General features: G+C 55.3%; 1 protein-coding gene across 6 annotated transcripts in view; it reads right to left on the bottom strand.

Moving 5' to 3' along the window:
- Positions 1 to 8,257: 8,257 nt before the first annotated feature.
- PHACTR3 (phosphatase and actin regulator 3) overlaps positions 8,258 to 23,441 on the bottom strand; it is a 219,699-nt gene continuing 204,515 nt past the window's right edge. For all 6 annotated transcript variants that reach the window (XM_059407332.1, XM_059407334.1, XM_059407336.1 and 3 more), the window contains 5 exons: positions 17,204 to 17,259; positions 13,251 to 13,312; positions 12,223 to 12,363; positions 10,804 to 10,880; positions 8,258 to 8,973 (listed from right to left, as the gene is read on the bottom strand). In XM_059407332.1, coding sequence (XP_059263315.1) covers positions 8,958 to 8,973; positions 10,804 to 10,880; positions 12,223 to 12,363; positions 13,251 to 13,312; positions 17,204 to 17,259 — 352 coding nt within the window. In that variant the 3' untranslated portion in view covers positions 8,258 to 8,957. The remainder of the gene's footprint in view (positions 8,974 to 10,803; positions 10,881 to 12,222; positions 12,364 to 13,250; positions 13,313 to 17,203; positions 17,260 to 23,441) is intronic.

The raw sequence follows: 23,441 nt of genomic DNA, 5'->3' as shown, positions 1-23,441 counted from the left end.
CTTCATTCCGGAATCTGAACGTCACTAGAGAAGAGTTAAAATCAGACTTAACTTTATGACCCCATATTTTACAGCAGTCCTACCTCTGCCTGACCTGACCGCATTTCCAGAGTATTACCGACTATCACTGCCGCATTCCCTGATTCTTGGGCCGAGCTTCATACTGTCCTCACCTTTTCTCCCGGCATGTTCCCTGCATCAATACTAGCCTTTTCTGATTTCTTGCATATTCCTGTGGCAGATTTATCCTTTTATGTAAGGACGGTCCCCCTGCTAGTGCTCGGAATCCTGTGGTCTCTGCATCTCTCCCAGTGTGCATAGCCCACACTTACCACACACACACACACACACACGAATGCCCCTGGTTCAAGTTCCCCTCGGACTGCTGCCCATCCGATGTAATTCTGTTCCCCTTCACACAGAACATAGGGCAAGAATTTTCTCTAGTTACTATTTCACTGAACCTACTTTTTATCAAAACCACCAGTGATTAATTTTACCAAGTATACTCTCCCACCTTTTTTTTTTTTAAAGATTCTATTTATTCATTAGAGAGCACAAGCCAGGCACAAGCCAGGTGGAGGAGCAGAGGGAGAGAGAGACTCCCAAGCAGGGAGCCCGGTGTGGGGGTCCATCCCAGGCCCTTGGGATCACGCCCTGAGCTGAATGAAGGCAGATGCTTAACTGACTGAGCCACCCATATGCCCCAGGCTCCATCTTCTTAACTCCGCTTCACCCAGACTTCGGCTGGCGTATTTTCCATTTCCCATCACTTTCAGGTCTTCCCTTTTTTTCTTAATGTAGGGCTCATTCCTGGTCTGTTACTTTTCCTCAATCTACATTTCCTTAGGTAATTTCATATGGTTCCGTGTAATAGACGTCTCCGTGTTGACGGCAGTCCTCAACAAGTGGTTTGGACAACTGGCTAGCCTCATGCGAAACAACACTGGGCCTTTACTTCACACCATATATACAAAATACGTTGATCAAAAAACCTAAAAGAATTAGAACTATGAAACTACTAGGAAAAAGCATAGAAGCAAATCTTCATGACCTTGGATTTGGCAGTGGATTCTTAGGTAAGACACCAAAAGCACCACCAACAAGAAAATAAAACCACCACCCAAAACCCAAAAGGTAAAGTGGACTTTAAAAACCAAGAAAACCTTCGTGTAAAGATTACTTTCACCAAAGTGAAAAGACAACCGACGGAAGGGGAGAGAATGCTTGCAAGTCACGCGTCTGCTTAGGATCCAGTATTCAGAATATATCAAGAATTCTTACAGCTAAGCAACAAAATGACAAATGACCCAGGAAGAACAGGGGCAAAGGACCTGTATGAACATTTCTCCAGAGGAGATGTACAATTAGCCAACAAGCCCACAAACATCCACGGAGTATCATGCGTCATTTGGAAACCACAAACCATAGCGAGACGCCGCATCACACCCGCCAAAGGACTGAAAATAAGTATTGGTGAGGTCGTGCAGGACCCGGTGGCTGTGGGCTTCTGGGGGCAGTAAAACACTGCAGTCCCTGTGAAAACCAGTTTGGTGGCGGCTCTTGAGAGTTAAAGGTGGAATTATCCTATGACTCAGCGGTCCCACCCCCCAGCAATCCACGCGAAGACCTGAAACCAGATATTCAGCAGACGCCAGCCGAATGTCCACAGCAGCACAAGTCCCAGCAGCCGGGCACAGAAACGACTCGAATGGGCAACAAGCGGACAAACGCAGGTTGACCATCTGCACACGGGCTGTTCCGCAGCCCTAAGAAGGAAGGAGTTCCGCCGATGCATGTGGACAAACACGCTACGTGGAAAACTAAACACAAAAGGTTACACTGTCGGATTGGATGGGTAGGTAACACCCAGAATACGTAAATCCACGGGGACAGGTTGGGGGCTGCCGGGGGCTCGGGGAAGGGGAAGCTGGGCAGTGCCTACTTCGAGGATATGGAGTCTCCTTGGGTTGTGATGAACCAGATGGAAGCAGCGGCTGAGTGGCTGGTGAGTGGACCAGGTGCCACTAAACGGCAGTCCCAACACAGTTAACTCCGTGCTATCGGCATCTCACCTGAATTGACTTAATAAAACACAAACGCACCAAACCTGTGCAGAGGTGTCTTCTGCATTTAAAACCCAGCCTTTAGATCAGGGCCTGAAAGCCCCTAGGGGAGCCGGCCTCTGCCTCTGTCCTCGCGTGCCTCCTGCCCCTCCCTCGTTCAGCAGACTTCCAGGCCTGGTGCTTGGACGGTCGCATTCTTGTCCTCGAGGCTTTGCTCCTGGGGCTCTGCTTCCCCGCGCTCATGCCGTCCTTTGAGTCTCACGTAAACAGTACTTCAGAGGGACCCTCCCGCACAGCCCTATCAATCCTCCTATCACTCCAGAAACTTCTTCCTCCCTCCCATAAACCCCGCTGCTGTAAAGTCTATGACAGCAGGTACCGCGTGTGTCTTATTCACTTATGAATAGTTACTTAGGCCACTATTTCCAGAACCTAAACACGTGCCTAGAAGAGTAGGGTGGCAACAGTGTGAATGAATGAGGGAATAAACGGAGTGTTTCTAGGTGGAAATCCACTGAATTCAAAGAGGGCAGATGTGCCTGAAACTCTGACCCTCAAATCCCGTATGGTCGCATTTCCATTAAAACAGATCATGAAGTATTAGTCAATCAGCCACCGGAGTGTCTGTGTCACATACTGTGCTCAGCTCTACATACAGAGACAAGCAAGAAGGGAACCCCTTCCAAACGGAGGGTGGCCGGAGGGGAGGGAGTGGGGGCGGGGTAACCGGGGGATGGGCATGAAGGAGGGCACGTGATGGGGCGAGCACGGGGGTTGTCCGCAACTGATGAATCCCTAAACTTACCTCTGAAACTAACACTACATATATTAATATATTAGGTTAATTTTTTTTAAGATTTTTATTTGACAGACAGAGATCACAAGTAGGCAGAGAGGCAGGCAGAGAGAGTGAGGAGGAAGCAGGCTCCCCGCCGAGCAGAGAGCCCGATGTGGGGCTCTGGGGCTCGATCCCAGGACCCTGGGATCATGACCTGAGCTGAAGGCAGAGGCTTTAACCCACCGAGCCACCCAGGCGCCCCTATTAAGTTAATTTAAATAATTTTTTTAAAGTTATTCTAGGAAGACATAAAACGTGTATATCCATGTTTTGTAAAAATGAGGAGTGTTTGAATTTTAAAAACAACAGCACCGGGACCCCTGGGTGGCTCAGTGGGTTAAGCAGCTGCCTTCGGCTCAGGTCATGATCCCGGCGTCCTGGGATCGAGTCCCACATCGGGCTCCTTGCTCAGCAGGGAGCCTGCTTCTCCCTCTGCCTCTGCCTGCCATTCTGTGCTCACTCTCTCCCGCCACCTCTCTGATAAATAAATAAAATCTTTAAAAAAAAAAAAAAAAACAGCACCAATGTAGTCCCAAAGAATCTATGGCTTTCCATTTTATTGGCCCCTTGGAAGAACTGTGTAGGCATGTCAAATGTTAGACTTTATCATCCAAGATACTATATTTTTAATGGTTATATTTGTGATGTTTAGTTTTGGGCTTTTTGAAAAACATACTTGGAGAGACGCCTGGGTGGCTCAGTCAGTGAAGCGTCTGACTCTTGATTTTTAGCTCAGGGCAGGATCTCAGGGCTGTGCGACTGAGCCCCATGTTAGGCTCTACACTGTGTGGAGCCTGCTTCAGATCCTCCCTCTCCCTCTGCCTCTGCCCTTCTCCCCCAACGCCGTGCTCTCTCAAAACAATTCTTTTTTGAAATATGAAAAACATTAGACCAAGAAAATCTCATGGAAATACTCTAAAATAATATCTAGAGGCTTTCTCCAGGAACACAGATGTTTTGAGTGAGATCTATTTGGTGCAGTGTCTTGAATTTCAGCTTAGATACTATGATTTTGGTTTGTGCTGCTGTGATAGCAACCATGTTAAGTACAAGGAAGCGGGAGGAGTGCGTGTTGTCATACAAGGAAATGCTGGCCTTTAGCGTCAATAAGGCCTTTATTATTTACCTCACAAAATGTGCATTTTGTGCAACTCGACTACCGTCAGTATGAGTTTATAATGAATATTAACATTTGGGACAGACGATGTCTGGGACAGATTTGATGTAAAAAAAATTTAAGTGTATTTAAAAAACATGTAGTTGCTTAACTTTGTTCTGTGTGATTCATTTTTAACATTTTCTATATTTATTTACACTTAAGAAAAATTAGAGCCGGAGTTGGCAAATTATCTAAAAGACCAACCATACAGAAAATGTTTTACACTGTGTGGGCCAACAGGTAAATTTGAGAATATAGGTAGGTATTTGTGTAAACATGTGAGAACCAGTCTCAGCTTGCAAGCCATTAAAAAAAAAAAAAAGGCAGGCCAGATTGGGCTGGTGGGCTGTCGTTGGCAAGACAGGTAGCATAGAAGCAAACCTTTAATGATCGGATCTCTCTCTTCTTTACTATACACTGTGTTTCTTAACTTATCTCACTATTTAATAAAAATGGTGATTTAAATCAATTTTGTCTTAGCAGAGCCTAATGATTATGTGAAGTAACTACAACTTCTTGATTTTCCTATTTAAAGCATATTAAAAATAAATGACCATTCTAGCCAATACTTTGTATTTCTGACCTGGGTGGAATTTAACACATGTTTGTGCAGGCTTCCCACACTTCCTCAACCGAACTGAGCTGCAAAGTCCTAACTATTTCAGAAGAACACACGGGGGAGAGAACAAATTTTGCATCATTAGTATAGCCAAGCAGAAACTTAGTCCGGTCTAAGAGAGCCACCAAATCCTGATACCATGGACGCCTAGCAGACCCTCCGAGTCCTAGTGGGCTGGTGGTTTTCATTCCGCACTTAACGCCCCAGTGACCTGGCAGTCAACAGCAACAAATTCTGACTCCGACCTCAGCACATGGTGTGAAGCCCGCAATGGCTCTAGCCAGCTCTTCAGCCACCTGTCACTCCCACCTGTTAACAGCTGACCCACTCACGGTAGCTGTCCCCGAATTCCTACGTAGTTCCCAAACACAGCCGGTGGAGAGTTACAGCCAGCGGCGGAATCATGAGTGCTGCGAAGAGACAATAGAAGCAGAATACTGGTCACGAGGACAGGGCAGGGAGTAAGAGCACACAAATCTGAGCTGGGACGTAAAAATGGAGCAAGGTGTTAGACGTTCCCGAGACCGCTCTGTGCCACACCAGGAGTCCCCGCTGTAACCAAGTTCCCGGGTGGAATGCAGGGAAGGCGCTGTTCGTGTGGGGGGCACACCTGTGCATGTGCAGCACCCATACCTTTGAAAAAGGGGAATACATTGCATTCAGAAAGCAATAATGTGCAGACAAAAGCATGGCTTTAACTTTAAGAATTATTAGCATGTACACCAGATCCAGAGTTTCTTACCGTGGCTTACTGTCAAGAAAATGTGCTTTTTTAAGAATTTCCCTGCTCACCTTCTTTAAAGGAGATCTAACAGTTAGAAGTTACTTTTATTACTTAACATAAAATGCCATTCTGTTCTCATGGAACTGTGGGAACTTGTAACTAGTAGCTTTTCCACTGCTCATTCTAACATTGTCTAAGAGAAATTAACTTATGGTAATTCACTGTTTCGGGATATTTTCATATGTTCAGTTTGAGTCTCAACATGTTCAGTTTCTTACGAGCATCTTGGACGTTTCTTTCACATGAAAAACTCTGTAAAAAACGCTCTGTAAAAGAATGGGTTTGAGATTAGAAGCATGTAAGACTAATAATTTTAATAATGTAATTAGAATTTTACAGTTCTGGACTTGAAGTTGCTGTTAAAGAACTATGGGTACGTAGCTAAAAACTTGGCTTTTCACCTCCAGAATTTAGACTTGTAATTACCATGTATTTCCACAAGATGGACTTCTTGATGTAGGGGTTTGGGGTTTTTTGGGTTTGGGGTGGTTTTTGTTTGTTTGTTTTGGGATTTTTTTTTTTTTTTTTTTTTTTTGGCCATCTCAATTGCCTAAGCATTACTTATGTAATATAATTTCAAAGTCCTTTCAACATCCTTAAATTTTTTTTTTTTACAAAGACTTACAATGTAATATTCCTCCTATCATGCCAGGTTAAAACTTAATACTTCTAGAAGTGATTTAATTTCCTCCCATAAAATAATCAATTATGGTTTTAATCTTTTAATTTCCTTAAAAGCAGAATTCCTTCAATGACTTAATAGTATTGTTACTATAACTATTAAAAACTATTATAATATAAAATAATCAATTATGGTTTTAATCTTTTAATCTCCTTAAAAGCAGAATTCCTTCAGTGACTTAATAGTATTGTTACTATAACTATTAACTGATAGTTAATCACAGTTTGTTTTGTGGAAATTAGAACAAATGATTTGTGAAGTCAATGCACTGACAACGCCCATAGTGAAGAACTGTCGTGATTCGGTTTGTGATTGTTATGAGCAGGGAGGCAGCAGAAACGGTTTTTTCTAAGACCTCAGGCTCTTAAATATATGTACTTTCTCTTCAAATTTATAGAACAAATGTGCATTTATATACACAAGCTTGCATATCACCCATGAGATTTACAAGCTGCTTCCTAATTTTGCTCCTCCAGCTGGGATGAGAGGCACTGGTGACACCCGTCAGAGCCTTCCTCCGTGTGGGCTTCTTCCGAGTGAACACGCCCGGTTCCAACTTCAGTTGGCTCTCTCGACCTCTGTGATACTGGCTAAGAACGTGAACTATGGAAATACAACTTAGAGGAATAGTTTATAATTAATAAAAATACCATAGAGAAGTTAGATACTGTGGCTAAAAGTTTTTGGTTACAATGAAACCGTCTTCTGGTTTTATGATGTCTTAGAACCCTTAAGCCTGAACTAAACCAAACCCTCTGCTGGGTCTCCTGTGCCTTATTTCCATCTTGAGTTTTACTTAACCACTAATTATGGAACTTTGCTTGGGCAAAACACCTGAACACACATCCCATCTGCCAAGTCACCTCTCCGCAGAGGCCCATCTTCCAAGCAGTAGTGATCCTTTCCTTCTTGGTTGCCGGCACGGTTTCCAACAGAAGCACCTTTTCCGTTCTTTGTTTCATAGTAAGTCCATGCATATTTCCATGTTGAGGAGATTGAAATCTCACTTTTACATAATTTGGACTCCCGCTTAATATTTTAAACTGAATAGAAGAAAATAGGAAGCTGCTTAAATAGTGTAGAATAGGAAAAAAACTTGAAGTTTTCTGGAGGTTGGCCACAAATATGGGTTATGAATAGAGTATAGGTATATATTACGCATATAATATAGAAACATACACACACGTGCTTGTAAAATTAAAGAACTGACTTCTAGTTAGAAAAGCTTTAGAGCATCTCATTTCATAGACAAATTGAGGCTCAGAGAAGTGAAGCAGTTCGAAGGCGGCACAGCACAGAGAGGCAGAGCTGGGATTTCCGTACCCCACCGGGGATTTCTTTCAAAGAGTTCAGCTAACTGACACCCCGTTTGCCAGCATCCAGGACAGACCGGACAAAGCGCTGCCACATGGGGGGGGCAGTTTCTAGGGGCATCTGACCCACTTGGCATTAAAGACGATGAGCAAGGAAGGTCACAGCAAGCCATGAGGTAGGGTGTGCAGTGACGTCAGAGGACCTGCACCTGCCCCAGGGCTGCCCCTGCCCCGCCAGCAGCTGCCGTCTACAGGAGGCGGAGAATGTGTTGGTGACGGTCATCTCCTTTAGAAGATACAGCAGTATTTCGAGAGAGCGATGGTCTTCCTGGAGAGAATGTATCTTGGTGAACAGCGCAGGGCTGGGGTTTAAGCAACAGGGTTTGCAAGCTTCTGACATTAGGCTCCGAGCGCCCGGGCTTCCTGCCTCACCATGTACCCGGCGGGCGGGCTCCCCTGTGAGGACACGTATTCAAAGGCCAAGTAAAAATACCTTCTGGGAACATTATTTTTTTTTTAATTTTCCCTCTTTGTGCCAACATTACGTTTTACCTTTGTGCTAGGGTGAATGTTCTCTTTATAACGTCCGCTCCCTCTAAACCTTTGTCTCCTGTAACAGAGTTTTTCCATAATGTCTGCATACGTGAATCTAAAAATACTCAAAGACGGCCCAATTTCCATCATGGTAGAATTTTCCACCAAGTTGTTGCTTACCTCTGGGATCATTATTCAAAGATGATCTGATTTTCAAGCACAAACCACATGTACTAACAGAATTTACAAAACAAAGCACACAAAAAGTTGAAATTCTCTTTTATGTGTTTGGATCTGACGGCTCGACAGTAATAAAACCCGACTTATTTCACAGACCCCCACTCTCCTCCCGACTCTTATGAAAACATAAAACCCGGGTTAGTTTCCTGCAATAAGTAGTCATTTAATTAAAGAACAAAATTAACAGGAATCAAAATGTTGCAGCTGGATTTTTTTGTTAGACATTATATAAAAAAAAAAAAAAAGAAAGAAAAGTATAATACAGTCAATAATTTTGTGGAACATGAACTTAAAGAGTTCTCAAATTAACTTAGTGACCGGAATAAAAACGTCTTTTACACACAATCCTGCGCGCGGCCGTGTGGCCCGTCCCCGTCCGAGGCCCGGGGTGGGGGCGCCGGCACATGCGCGTCCCCAGCCTCCGTGTCACTGCAGAACTGAAAAACCGGGTTCAAAGGCAAATGACAGTTTTCTTCTGGGAGAGCGACTCGGGGTCTCCCCCGGGCCCGGCAGCCCCCACTCCGCGGACACCAGAGCGCGAAGGGCGTCCTCTGGGTTCCCCTCCTGCAGGTGAGCACAGCCCCGACTTCACCTGCCTCAGTGGTCCTGCCCCTCTCGCTGACGCGGCAGGGAGTCGAGAGCCGAGCTTCAGGAAAGTTCCCTGATGAATGTTCAGTGTTGGTATCAAAAATTAAACACAAATTCTTCTCAGAAGAAAATCTCTACGGCCTGTGGAATCTAGGAAGTACAAAAAGGCAAACAGCGTAAGGTCACACATTGGAAGTTGAAATGGCCCAAACCTCCCACTAACAAGCGCGTGGCCGTTAAAAGCAGCTCGGAGCCCACCCGGGACACGAGGATGGGCCCGCTTCGCTTCCGGTGCTGGAGGACCTCCGAGCACCCCAGACCCCAGGGCCTGCGCCGAACTCCAGAAAGAATGATTTGCTGAATTCTGCCTAAAACTCAGTCTGAAGGCTGTTGGCTAAGCTCCTGAAGTGTGTGACGCCAAGGTTTGCTACAATCAGAAGTAATAATCAACTGAGCAAAATTCTGGAAATCAGGGTTATGGTTTGGTTTTGGTTTTGTACGTCAGTAACGTGTTTGTGGTAACGTGATACGTTTCACAAAGTCTCAGGTGACTAAACTATTGTGCTTTTCAAAACGGAGACTAAGTGCTAAAATGTGGTATAAAAATCCCATTTCCTGATGTCCAAGTTTGCAGCCAACTCTTAGAATTCCTTGATCTAGGAAAGGCATTAGGGACTTAGGAGAGAAGTCGTGTATCCTCAGTCAAGCACGTTTAATAACGTGTAATGGGAAAACATACTCGGTATTTTGACATTAACACACGCGATGCTACGTAACAATTCCACCCTTTTTCTTTAACATGGTAAACATTAAAAACAGCTTTGCATATTTTACTGGACAATGTCGATTTCTTCAACGTTTTTGAGTGTTTCGGAAAATCCAAACTAAGATGACACGTTCTTGCTCAAATGTACGCCGGCCATGGGGGGAACCTGAACAAATTTTAAGCCGTTCGTTGGGAGTCATTTTCGCCTGCTCTTGCAACCTCCTCCCCCACCTTAATTCATTTTCCCCGAAACTGTCCTGGGGACAGTTGGAACCCCTCACAGCCGGCTCTGCCCCGCAGCCACACTGACCTACACAGTGAGTGACTCAACAGCAGCCACGGTGGCCACTTGGGGACACACCAGAAAAGGAAAGGCGTCGCTATTTTAGCTGAAGGCAGAATCTGCTCTCAGGGCTCCCTTCTTCCGTCTCTCGGGCGTGAGCCTCTCGAGGCCGCGGGGGATGTGGCAAGGGGACTGCTTCGGGCGGAAGCTTGAGCATCACAAGCACGGTCTCAAGACGGAGGGAACGTGAGACCGTATTGCGTGTCGCGGCAGAGGGAAGAACACACGCACAGCCAGTGAGCACGGGGAGGCCAGTCCTCCCCCTCGGTCCCCCTCTGCAGACCCGCGGCCCCTGTGGGGCAGCACGTCCAGAGCCCGCATTGACCGTGACACAGACAGCCCGGTGCTGGAGGACGGCCGACATGCCCCACCAGGACAGCGGCTCCCTGGCGCGGGGGCCCCTTTACCTAATGCACCACTGCTGTCTCCACACCTGGCATGACACCGGGCACGCCGTAGGGACCCAAATATTGGAGGGTTTGGGGAAGGATCGATATTGTATTAATGATGCGACTGTAAAGGCAGGGAAACAGGCACCAGTAAGTCGAAGGGACCTGGTGGCCTCCGGTTGGCACAGACGGGCCGGGTTGGGTCACCAGAGGTCCAGACACGACGGGAGGGACGGTCGGCCTACAGGTACGTCCTGTTCCCTGCTTTGAGGCCAATTCTCTGGCGCGCACACGAGCTCCTTACACGGCAGACCCAGGAGCGCCGCCCTGCACTGCCCTGCACGCCCCGAAGCCGCATGTCTCCTCCAGCTCTCCGCAGAGCTCCTGGCCCCGGGGCGCCCAGGCGCGCAGGGCTCTGCCCCTCTCTGCGGCTTTGAGGCAGCCGGGACAGGCACCAGCAGTGGCGCCGCGCAGAAGCCCACCTTGTCAAGTGCTTGCTGGACGCGTGCACCTCCATTTCGTTGCTCTTGTACTCGTTCAGCTCCTTACGGATGGCCGCCTGCGGGTCAGAGACGGGCGTCACGAAAGGCATAGAGGACGCCAGCAGCCTGGGGGACGGACAGTAGTTCCTACTGTCCCCCGAGTTCTGGTGTTCTGGAAGATACTTCCAGAGAAGCAGAATCATCGTTGGGCTGAGCACTCCGCCTCTGACGCCTGGTTGCCGTTGTCCCCAGCCAGGCCCTGGCCAGCGCATGGCCGCGTCCCAGAGAGGCCGGGGACGCCCCCTAGCTGCCTTGGCACATGGCCACCACGCTGAGCCAGGTGGAGCCACCTGCTGGCATCCGAAGAGCCAGATCACGCGGGGAGTCAGGCTTGGAGTGAACTCGCCCGGAACTGTGCGAGATCATTAGGAAGCTGTTCCAGCCTTGGGCACGCGGTGCCGCTGGGTCACGGGACAGTGTCATCGTCACGTGTGGGTGAGGTGAGCACCACAGCGTGTCGGGCCTGTCCCCGGCCTCATCCAGCCTCCCCGGCCCCCTGGGACCCTGCGCCCCCAAGCGTGAGCCCCCCAGGGGCCAGCTGAGAGCTGGGGAGAGGCTGGGAGTCGTGTGCCCCGGGACAGGACGCTGCCCTCCGAGCCCTTGCAGGCCGGCTGCCCGCAGCGCCTCCATGGGGGAAATGACCACCCGCCTCCCACGGGATTTTCTGGGGCTCGAGGGACGTGTGCTGGTGGACAGGTCGGATTCGGGGTCCGGACCCGGCACAGCGAGGCTGGGGGAGACTTGGGACTCACTCGGTCCCTCCGCTTTCCCCATGGCCTCTGGGACCTGCTGCTTCCCCGCTCCCTTCCTGTGCTTTCCGCCGGAGGCCCCTGGAGACACCTCACCCCAGAGCGGTGGGGATGGAGCCAGAGCCGCCTCCGTCTACACTGCCCACGCCTTCCTGCGGGCCTCGGTCTCTCCGCCCCGTGTCGCTGTAGTGGACTCTGCCGAAACCTCTGTCCCCCACCTCTTTCCCGCCAGCTTCCAGTTTCTCAGCTCCCACACACTCGACCCTGGGGACCCGGTCACCCTGGGTGGGGCCGTCCTGTGCTTCACGGGGAGCTCAGGCGCATCCCTGGGCTCCAGCCACTGCCCCCCATTTCTGACACCAAAAATGTCTCCAGACATTGATTGCCAAGGACCAAACTGTCGCCTAGCAGCAGACACAGCCACGCCCCGGATCACCTCTGTGAAGCCGACCCCTGGGGCACAGCACAGCCACCATTTCCACAGCGGGTGGCACCCCTCCCCTCCCCGCCCCGGCCCAGGAACAGACCTGCCGGCCTGCCTGTCGCGGACTGCCCTCCTCGGGGGCTGCCGTCCCCCCCACCCCACCCAGCAGGGACAGCGGCCCCGGACCTTGTCGGCCGCGGACAGGCGCGTCCAGGGCTTGTCGGCCCGCCGGTCGTAGTCCTGAGCTTTTGCCACTTCCACATAGTCGCTGAACCGGATCAGAATCTTCCTGTCCCGCAGCTCGTCCACCGTGGGTCTCTGATTCAGCTGAAATCAGAGAAGGCCCGTGAGCCGCCCGCAGCCATGCCCGTGCTCTCGAGCCCTCGGACAGACAGCACGTGTCTGCAGGGACACGGGAAAGTCAGAAACTGGGACATTCAACCCTCACGCCTGTGAGGGCCAGCGGGAAGGCCTGGACTGCGGCCCCGACAGTGACCCCGCGGCTCTGCCAGCGCAGCCCCGGCTCGCGGGAGGCTTGCTGAGGACCGTCAGGTCGCCGCAGCTCACGGCAGCCCCGGCGCGCTGGACCCTCCGGGTGAGCTTCAAGAAAAGGTCTGGAGGGCGCAGAGGCGGCCACGAGCGGTACCCCCGAGGCAAGCTCAGGGAAGACCCACCTCCCGCGGGGGGGCGGGGGAGACGGGCGAGGCGTAGACACTGAGTTTAGACATGGCTGGGGCTCGGGAAGGGACCAGGCTGTGGGGCTGCCACCTCGGGCTGGCCAGACCCACCTCCGCCCGGCAAGTCCCACACCCAACCCTCGAGGCTAGTCAAACGGTTCTGCAACCAGGATCTTCCAGACAAGCCGGAGGAACCAAGAAGCCCGGAAGGTCACCGCATGCGGACACCCAGGGAGGCTCTTCCCAGGCTCTGTGTGAAGATCTCCCGTAAACGAAGGTGATGCCCTGTCACAGTCCGGCTCCCCAGAGATCCGCAGAAATGTCATCGGACCTGCCTGTCCCCCGGGCACAGAGGGCCACGCTGGGATGGGCCGGGGTGCTGCCCTCCCAGCATCTGGGGAGTGAATTCGCTGCCGTCCAGGAAGACGTCACTGAGCCACATGGAGAGGTCCTGCGTCACCTCCCCCCAACCCCACTATCAGTGCACCTGTCACCTGTCCCTCAGGATCCAGGGATAAGACACTCAAATCACTGTACCTTTCTTGTCAATCTTTGCTTGATTTCTCTTCTTTCTTCCTGCTCTGTCTGATCATTCCTCTCTGTGAAAGGTTAAAACAGAAGGAAAAAAAAGAAAGAAAAACGGGCTGAGACTCTCCTTTGGTAAAGAAGTCAGCTCGCAGCCCCTGCGATTCTGGTGGCTGAGGAGGGTCATCGGGACTCCGGGTGTCACGGCTGGTCCCCCTGCACTTGGCCAGCCACGTTCAGACCGTGGTCTCACCGCCCCACAGGGACACCGGCCCCAGGGGACGCTCTGCCCGCCTTGCAGTCCTTCTCCTCGACTTTCTCCACGTCCGGGCTCAGCACTCACACTCGGCTGCGCACATTTACTTGCAGGAGAAGCAGGAAGCGGCCCTGCCTCTGCCCTGCGCTGCAACCAGACACCCGCCCTGCGTGCATTTACGCCCCGGAGCACAGAGGGCACCCACACGCATTCCAGGAGCGTAACTGTGCACACACGTGACTACTAATACCTGTCGCATGTGACCCTCCGGTAGGGACCGTAACAGAGCTGTCACTGCCGTAGTCCCTTCCGCTTTACAGGAATACACACACTTCCAGCCAACCAGCACGCACAAGGCACACCCCTCCCCGGCTCCGGGCACCATAAGCTTGCCTGGAATTTACATTTTCAGGGGAATATCTCACACCCAAAGATACCAGGCAGCCGGCTGACTCCCACGGCGGGAGCGAGCGCAGCGACACAGCCCAGCCTTCGAGGGCGGCCTCCGAGGCGCGCGGCCCGGGCTGCGCGGCGGACTGGGACTATTAACATGCAAGCTGCGCTCTTACCTACACGCGGCGGCTAAAAATAGAGCAGAAGTCAGAGCCGGGCGTAAAATGCAGGCTTTGCCCTGGGACTCAGGATAATGGATGTCCTATTTCTGGCGCTCTCTGTTGCTAAATAAAGCCTCGGGTCCCGGGGGGTAGGAAGCTCCATTCCTGGGAAGGGAGGCTCACGGGCCAGCGCTCGCTCCTCGAAACAGGGCTGGTTCAGGGAAGGGGAGCCCTGCTGCTTGCGCTTGACCTCGCCTGCCCTCGCCTGCCTTGCGTGGTGGGTTGACGACATCCCACACACGTGTGCACTTCGGGGCTTGGGGGTTCGACAGTTCGACAGATCGTGCTCATCTCACGTCTGAGAGTTTTAGGAAAGGAAATGAAGCCCTTTTATGTTCTTGGTTCCTAATCCAAGGGACACACCAGGAGAAAGCACATGGAGAAAGAAGCTCTCTCGTCAGGAGGCTGATGACGATTAAGAAAAAAATGTGGAAGTGCCGATCTAAGGCCAGCCCTGGGGGGTTTCTGTGATGCCACGATGCTAATTCTTCAGATTTCTTAAAAAATCGGCCACAGACAAAGGCCAAGTGTAGCCTCTCTGTGAAAAAGGTAAAACAAAACTAGATCTTGGGACGCCTGGGTGGCTCAGTTGGTTGGACGACTGCCTTCGGCTTGGGTCATGATCCTGGAGTCCCGGGATCGAGTCCCGCATCGGACTCCCAGCTCCATGGGGAGTCTGCTTCTCTCTCTGACCTTTTCCTCATTCATGCTCTCTCTCACTGTCTCTCTCTCAAGTAAATAAATAAAATCTTTAAAAAAAAAAAAAAACTAGATCTTTATCTTTAATCACCAACAACGTCATTACCAAGGTCACGTGAGTGACACAGGTGCTTTGGAGAGTGGATGTTTGAAGGTGGCCGGCAGGGACTGGGTCCCTGCCACCCCCAAGAAACCCTTCCTCAAGCCTGAACCCACTGGTTCCCTCTGAGCAACACCTAGTGATAGCTTTGGGGACATTCACGTCCCCGACCCAGAAAGCCCTGTGCCTTCTACAAACCAAGGCATCCATGACCACAGCCACCACACCGAGATGTTCTAGAAACCGAGCCAGCGGCTGGGAAGCCACACTCGTCCTCTGTAAATCGTCAGAGATGCACTGTTGCTTCTGATGCAGGGGTCCGAATGGCCCGTGGAACCAGCCACTTGGGCTCCATCTCTTTGCCAAGAGTCCTGTTACCAAGCCGTACGACTGACTCCTTCAGTTGTCTTCCTGACCAGGAAAATGGGAACGTTGGTGTGAAACCTCATGACTCTGTTGTGACGATTCAACACGGGCACGTAAGCAAGCCCTGAGTCGGCACAGCTCGGGCCGAAGGTCGGCACGGCGGGTCTGGGGTCATCACCTGTAAGGGGCCTTGTCACGACACCCAAACCGAGTCCTCCAGGTCTGATCGGTTACTCGTGAGCCCCCACGTGCAGGGGCAGACACGCCGAGGCAGCCTTCCAGGGGGGACTACAGGCAGGAAGGGCCCTGGAGCAGGAGGGCCTGCAGCCCGGCGCGGGGGGCGGTGCTGATACTGCTCCACACCGGACCACACGCGCTCACTCTAGTCTCAGCTCCACGGAACCAAACAGGATAACCCCCACCAGGAGCCAGCAGGGAAGTCCGCAGACACCCCACCCGGGACACCCGGGACGCTCCTGAGCTACAGACACACCGGATGGTTTGTGGGCGGAGAAGGGGTGGCCGCGGCTGCCGGGGAGGAAGCCCACTGCTCCTTCCGTGCACCGAAGGGGAGCGCGGCCGGCCTGGTTCCCGCTCAGCAGCCAGGCTCGCCATCAGCGGCGCCTCTCTGGAGGCCCTGGCGCTCATCTGCCAAGACTAATAGACTTGGGGGTGCTTCTTGGCACAAGGACCTGGCACCCCCAGGAGCGGGGCCGAGACGGATGGGAGCCACTGCCGCTCCAGCCTGTCCACTGACCCCTGGGCTGCTCTTTCCAGGGCCTCTGGGACGAGGTCGCTTTATGAGTGAGCGGCAGCATTTTCCAACCTTCTCGTACATGGTCACTGAGAGAGCCCGACTCCCCCTGTCCCCACCCATCCACCGGAGGAAGCAGGAGGAACCCAGGACAAGCTTCTCTTTAAACCCGCAGACATGGCCAGAAGAGGGGGGGCCGCATCTTAAGTCTGACGATAAAACCCTGGAATCCCGTCACTTAGGTGAGCTGTGTCCCGCCGCCCCTGACGGAGGGGCCCGCTCAGGCCGGAGAGGGTGTAGGGGGGAAACAGGGGACCGGGACCAGCCGGGACTCCGCACCCAGACCAGTAGGCTCTGCCGCCCATTGGCTTTCAGGCGTCCGCTCTGGCGCTGCCCTAACTTTGGGGAGAGCTCACAGCTCTCAGAATAAAATGCCAAATTCAGTAGCTTTCATCACAAAAAGAGGAAAAAGAGCAACAATAGTTGAAAAACCCAGGCCCTTCAAGAACACCATTTGCAGAAAACGTTTTGAAAACTAAACTCTGCCGGCCAGAGACAGAACTCTCCGAGAACCACTGCTGAAGGGGTTTTACCCCCAAACCGTCCAGGATGGTCACGAGGCAGAACGGCATCCTCTGTACTGGGGGGGCTATCCGTGGGCACGGTGACCACACACCTGCCAGGGAACCCTGGGGCCACGTGGAGCCAGGACCGACTGGTCCTGGAATGGCAGAGACGGGAGCCCGGGGCAGTTTCCCAGGGTTTCCCGGTCCCTCAGCCGCTCCGCTGCCGCTCAGGGCCATGTGCTCCTGCCCTCGGGTTTCTGATGCCGTCTGTCCCCGCACCCATCAGGACTCCCTCCCAGACCCCTAGAAAAACCTGCTCCAAACCCCAGAAAGCAAAGAGGATGCTGAGCCATTTCCCCTAGATCTACAGGGCTAACTAAATAACCTTGAAAACAGGGATATCTTTAATTACGCCAGGAGGAGAGCTTTTCTCTCTCTCTCGATTTTAAAAGGGCAGATGTCTGAATGCATCAACTTTCCTTTAGGGCTTGCTTCTGTAGCTGGACTTCCCAGGCAGGGGAGCGTCCAGCCTGCAGAGGGGGCCAGCAGGGGGAGAGCCCGGCCCCACCCCCGCACCTGGGGCAGGAGCCAGGGGTCCCTGGCTACTCACGTTTCAAGATGTTTCTTCTCTCCAGCTCCTCCACGGCCGGTCTCTGGCTTAGCCGTCTGCGGAAAAACACCAGAATTACATTTTGCACCATCGTGGCCGCCTGCAGAGTCCACCTGGGCTCAGCCGAGGACAGAGTCCCCCGAAGCTGGAGGAGGGGTGGGGACCTCTGGGGGCAGCCTCTTGCTGCTCAATCCAGGAGGATCCTGCCCAGGAGGGAGGTCGCCTTCTGTCACGGAGCTCCTGGGGTGGACCCCCTGCCCCCTCGCGGTGTGCGGCTCATTTTCAGCCCCGCCGATCGCAGCCCCACGGCGGGATGCCCCCCAGGTGGGAGGAAACCCCTCCTGCCCAGGCCAACCATGGGCGGCCACTGCCACTGCTGCCTCCTGCAGCGGCACCTGTCCCACTCCTGTCCTCAGCAGCCTGGCCGGCAGCCCTGGGCTCGGGGAGTGACAGCAAGCACCGCCCCTCGCCTCTCGTCCACGCCTCCCGGCCCAGCAGAGCAGAGCGGCAGCCGCGGAGGGAGGGGCGCCCCCGCCCGCCTCCCCTCTCCCTCCTCCCCTCCAGCCCCAGCCTGCCCCCACCCCACCCGCGCCCTCCGGGGCAGAGAACGAGCCTTTCCAGCAGCTTCGAGTTGAAAGAGTCAGAGGATCCGGCCAAAAACAAATACATAAAATAAAGAAAAGGCTTGTCAGGAGAAAGAGGCATAATTAGCCACAATTAGTGCCAAGAGCCAATTATTTCTGTAACTCCGACACTGTTGTCCTTGGGTCACAGCCAGGAGCCGTCCCACTTCCGGACCGTTAGCCTCGGGAGACAACAGGGCCGAGCCTGGGAACGCCCCGACTCTGGGGCCACCGCATTTGCCCCAAAGAGGATGCAGCCTCCAAATCTGCTCGTCTCTTCGGAACCCCTGTCCCAGCACAAAGCCGAGGGCGTCCCCGGGCTCTGCGGCTCCTCCGCCACCGAGCGCGCGGCGCCTGGCGGCTTTGTGTGCAGCGGGTCCGTGGGCGGCCGCTTTGACAGCGCGTCTGCAGGTCTGCGGGGACGCGAGCCGCCCCCCGCGAGGCCTGGCTGGGACCCCGGGGTGCAGGCTCCCGACTGGCCCCGGGAGTGGGACGCACAAGATCTGGCTCCCTCACCGCCACTGGCACCGAGAGGTCCCTGATTTCCCAATGCCACTCGCTCGCTCCCTCAGCAAAGGACCAGGGAGGCTGGCTCTGTGCCAGGCGGTCCCACGCCCCCGGACGCGGCGCTCAACCAGCCTCCTCCGCCAGGGAAAGCCCACAGTCTGAGGAGGAAGGCTGACGAGCAGTACGAAAGGGACAAGACATTCCAGGATGTTATGCTGCGGAGGACACAGGACAGGGCGTGTGACCAACGAGCGACCAGGCACCGTGGGGGCGGAGGGGTTCGCGTGGACCCCTTTCCTCCGAGACCACATGAAGAGGCAGCCACGGAAGACCACAACTCTCTAGCCGAAGCGTCTGTCCCCTAACTGCTCAAGACGGGAGAGGGTGCAGGGTGCTGGAGGGGTGGAGAGGGGAGGAGGGATCTCGGCAGGCTTCATGGAAGAAGCGACTCTGGGCCGTTGTGGAGCATCCGTAGGGAGACAGAGCCTGGGGACTAGTAACTGCTCAGCCAGCTCGCCTGAAGCGACACCTGGGGACTGAGGCCACAGATTTCCTCAAACCTGAAAAGCCCCCAAATGCCCACTAGCAAGGCCTCCCCAGCCCGGGCCTCCTCTTGCTGAAGGCCTGTCTTCTCTTCCGAAATGGGACCCATCACAGACTTTCCCAGAAGCGTGAGCACGGAATGAGGTAATGCGCTGAGAGTCTGAGAGTGCTAGCTTGGCACACAGTAGTCTCTCAAAAATGTCTCCAGAAAACCCAGCCGTGGAGCTGCCAACTGGCCACGGACGGGGTGCCCAGAAAGGCCTGTCACCCAGTTCCTGCGTCTCTCCAAAGTGCCGACGGCTCATCACCAGGATCTACGCCCCTGGCCCGTGTGCCGAAAGCGGGCCGGGTCCTGCCCCGCACTGCGGGGTCCTCCTGGATGCCACCCGGGCAAGGGAACAGCAGGCCCCCAGGCCAGTTCCGACCCAGGCCTCTGGGTGGACACAGACCCATTAGGGACCCCACCACGAGTGATGTGCGGGCGCCGTCCCTCACCTGACCCTCCCCATAGAGGCGGCTGGGGCTAGAGCAGAGGACCTGAACCCCTCCCTGTGTGGTTCTCCCCGGGGAGAGAGGATCTCACTCACCTCCCGAGGGACAGGGGAGGAGGAGGCCCCGAGGGCAGGGCTGCGTGTCCAGAGGTCCAGTCTAGACTCACTCCTACCCAGGAGAGCCACCCAGTACCCAGGATCCCACTTTATGAGATTCTGAACATCTGCCTTGGCTTCAGCCGACCTTCCTTCACGGCGTGTTCTGGGAGCATTGACAACCCGCAGGGCCCTGGGGACACGGTGGTGAGACACTAGAACCAGTCTTGTGCTGGGGCCTGCAGGTTCCCTTGGGGACAGATGCTCACCCTGTCCCCACACAGCACTAGGATGAAGCCTAGGTAGGGCTGACCTGCTCAGGGCCGGCTCCTGGGAAGGTGCCCCTTTGGGCTCTGACCCTAGGATGAGGAGGGATTCTGCAACTGCCCCTTAGTCGGGCTGAGGGGTGTGAGCATCTGTGGGGCAGGACAGCTGGACGGGGCCACAGCCTGGCATCGGGTGAGGGGTCTGTAGCCACCCCAGGAGTCTGAGAAGGCATATGATGGCTTGAAGCAGGCAAGGGTGGGTGGCTTGAGGGGGCACCGAGATTGGATTTGCCTTCGGAAGCCCTGTCTGGGCTCCTTCAGGCTGCTGTCCCAGAAGGGACCGGGCAGAAGTCACCACAAGGAGACACAGGCCTCCCCAGGGCCGGGACCCCGTCAGGAAGCACGGGTGCTCCAGACCCACGAGGGGCCGAGGGCGGGCGGGGGAGGAATCGGCTCAAGAAGACGAACAGGCAAACGCCAGCTCAGTGCCCGTCAGCCTAGCCCGTGAACCACGGCGTGCTGTCCCCTCGAGCAGGGACTCAGCTCTGCTCTCCATGTGGGGGAGGCTTCCGGAAGCGACGACCCCACCCCCTGTCAGAGGTCGATGAGAGAAGACCATGAACGCTCAGAGAACCAAACGTGATCAGGTCTTAGCGCCCAGGTTCACCCCGGGGCCCGGCACAGTGACCCTACGCAGAGACCCGGCGCAGATGAGAGCGTGGAGACCCCTCCCCACGCTGAGCGTCCCAGCGGCCCCAGGGCGGGGGAGGCTCTTCCTTTGGAGCCTCCGTGGCCAGGACCAGCAGACACAGCCCCAGGGCGGCTGGGCCAGGAGCTGGGGGGCCAGGCCTCAGGGAGGGCGTGAGCGTGCTCCAGCCACAGGATTCCCCAGCTCCTCCAGGAGGCTCCTCCCTCCCCCAATTCAGAAACGCGCCCCAGCCCAGCCCCGGGAGTGACGAGTGAGCAGCAGGTGCCGCCGGGGAAGACACGGTCTATTTCTGACTCTTCCCACGGAGAAAGCTGGAGTGTGGCGGCTAATTACAGAGCCGCGGGCGGAGCGGCAGCGGGAAAAGGCGTGCCAGGGTAGAGAGAAGCTGTGCCCATCTCTGGGCCTGGTCCCCACCTGTGCACGCAGGAGAGGCCGGGACGCCAGCGCTGGCCGGGGCAGGGAGCGCGCTGACAGGCCTTGGGGGCCCCAACGGGAGGTGAAGGTCTGGAGCACTCAGCCAAGGACAAGGTGGGGGCGTGGTACCCCAGGGGACAGCGCATGCACATGTGGGTGCGTGTCCCATGAGCACCTGTCGCCAGCTTGGGCTCCTGGTCCCATGGGGCCCTCCCGCTCTATACCAAACAGATGCGCCACACCGGACCCTCTGCTGCGAGCCCGGGAAACCCGGGTCGGAGGAGATGAAGGGTGAGGGTGCGTGGCAGTGAGGAACCATGGCCTCGGGCAGCTGGCTGACCAGATGCCCGTGTGGCCGCACGGGAATAGGGGACGCAGTTGCACCGTCCACGAGGCTCCGGCTCTGCACAAGGCGGTCACATGTCTGCTCTGCCCGCACCAGCGCCGAGGGCCACTGCTGAGGGCCACCACACATGCACAGGGGCTGAAGTCGAGGCCCAGCTCTGCCTCCTGTTAACACCCTCCCCGACCTGAGCCTCTGGTCCTCAGCTGTCACCTGCCCCAGGGACCCTAAGGGGTACTGAGGGGTGAGGACACTCGGAGACAAGAAGCTGGAACAAACAGGGGCCACCACCGTTACTGGTGTCTACCGTGCCCATCGGGTGTGCTGAGCCCAGGTCTCCTCCAGCCTCAACCGTGGGGGCTGCGATCTCTAACCTGCTGGCAGCCTCCATGCCCATCGGGATCCCCAGGAAACACTCCTCCCTCAGACACACTCCCTCCCTCCCCCGTCAGACACTCACTCACCCCTCCTCCATCAGACCATTGGTGCCAGGCTCCCACCAGCAGAGGCCCAGGGTGGTGACGGAGGCCCAGCCATCAGCCACCCTCATGGAGGTGACCCAGCTGCACCGTCACACGCACCCACCCTGTCCCACTGGCCAGTGACCGTGGGCTCCAGCAGCTGCCCTGGACCATTGGTGCAGGGACCTCCACAGCTCGCCAGGGTCGGGGCTCCCGACACGTCCAGCCCCCCGGCAGGGCTGGGTGGCTGGCTTGGAGCAGCAGCTGGAAGCCGGAGAGAGGCTGCAGGAGCGTGCTAGCTTCCGTGGGCTCCCCCCCCCCCCTCCGTGGGCACCTGGGCCTCCACATGATGGCCCAGCCTCCGACCTCAGTGGCTCCAGCCCACCTCCGCATGAGGCCTGTTGCCCCAGTCTCACCTGACCACGAAGGCGCCTGCGTGGGAGAAATGCACCTGTGCTGGGTGGGGACATCACCATAGGGCTGTCTGACCTTGGGAAGCATAGCTCGGGCCACAGCTGGCCATGACCCTGACCCTGCCTCCAGGGCACCATGCCATCAGGGCCAGGCCTGCCTACAGCCTGGACCAGCCAAGGGCCTTCTCCAGCATGGGGCCAGCCCCAGGGAGCCCTGCAAGGCCAGGGGGACTGAGGGTGTAGGTGTCCCTCCGCCCCATCCTCCTGGGGTTGGGGACAGCTTGGCCACCAGACCCCATCAATGTTCCACGCTCCAAACACAGCAGGCAGGTGTGTTTTGGGCTCGCCTCGTATTTTAAGAAACAAGAGCATGAAGGGACATTAATTAATTTCACCATCAATCATCAAATATGAAATACCCTATTTCCTGAAATTCCTGGAATATACAGAAAAATTTCCTACTTGGGTGCACTTCCCTGTCCCCCAGGCACAGCGTGGGGCAGAGTGGGCACCCTGGTGGCTGGCAGTCCCCGCGCTCTCCTCTTTCTGGGCCCTCCTCAGGGCTTGGCCAGACCCCGAGACCAGGACCCCAGAGCTGTCCATGGACAAGGGGCTGTGATGTGGGCCCAACCCTGCTCCTCAGCTGGGAGGGAGGCTGGTGGGGGAGGGTTTTATGCACGGGCCCGTCCCCAGTCCCTGGTCCAGGGGGTCCTATGCACGGACCCATCCCAGCCTGCTGCTGCTGAGCGCTGCATACAGGGGCTTGGGGAACAGAGCCCCTCTCTCCAGAGCCACGAAGCCCCAGACTTCCTGAGGTCCGTGAACCCCAACCTTGTGATGTGCTCCTCTGCTCACTACCATCTCGCCACCGCTCATCTGCCAGGGAAACTGAGTCACGGGAGGTGAACTGCAGTCACACCGCCTGGACGGCGCCACCTTCACCGCAATCACCATAGACCTTCTTGGACCTGCAGCTGCTGGGGGGTGGGGGGGCAGGCTGTCCCGTCCACAGAGGCCAAGGCTCCCCCAGCCCTGCCTGTCCCCGTGGCCCGCTCTCACCCACTGGACTCCCCCAACCCCTCCTGTGCCTCAGACCTTCTCACCCACTGACGAGAACCCTCTGCCAAAACCCACAGAACTCCCAAGCCGAGGTCCCTACCGTCAGCTCACAAAACCCCAGAGAAGCCTCTGGAACCACCCCACCCGGCGCTGGCCTGACTCCCTGGGGGAAAGGGCTCCTTCCACAGAGCACGGAGCCCCCGGGAAAGAGCACCGCTGGGACTCACGCCGGGCTCCGCACAGCTCCCAGGGTGACCCCGAGCCCCCCTCCTCATGTGCCCGTCCCCATGGGGCCTGTGGGGGGGACCAGCTG

Source organism: Mustela nigripes, chromosome 7, assembly GCF_022355385.1.
Source record: "Mustela nigripes isolate SB6536 chromosome 7, MUSNIG.SB6536, whole genome shotgun sequence".
In the NCBI taxonomy this organism is placed as follows: Eukaryota; Metazoa; Chordata; class Mammalia; order Carnivora; family Mustelidae; genus Mustela; species Mustela nigripes.
Note: the sequence above shows the minus strand (reverse complement) of the source record. Positions and strands in the feature narration are given on the sequence as shown.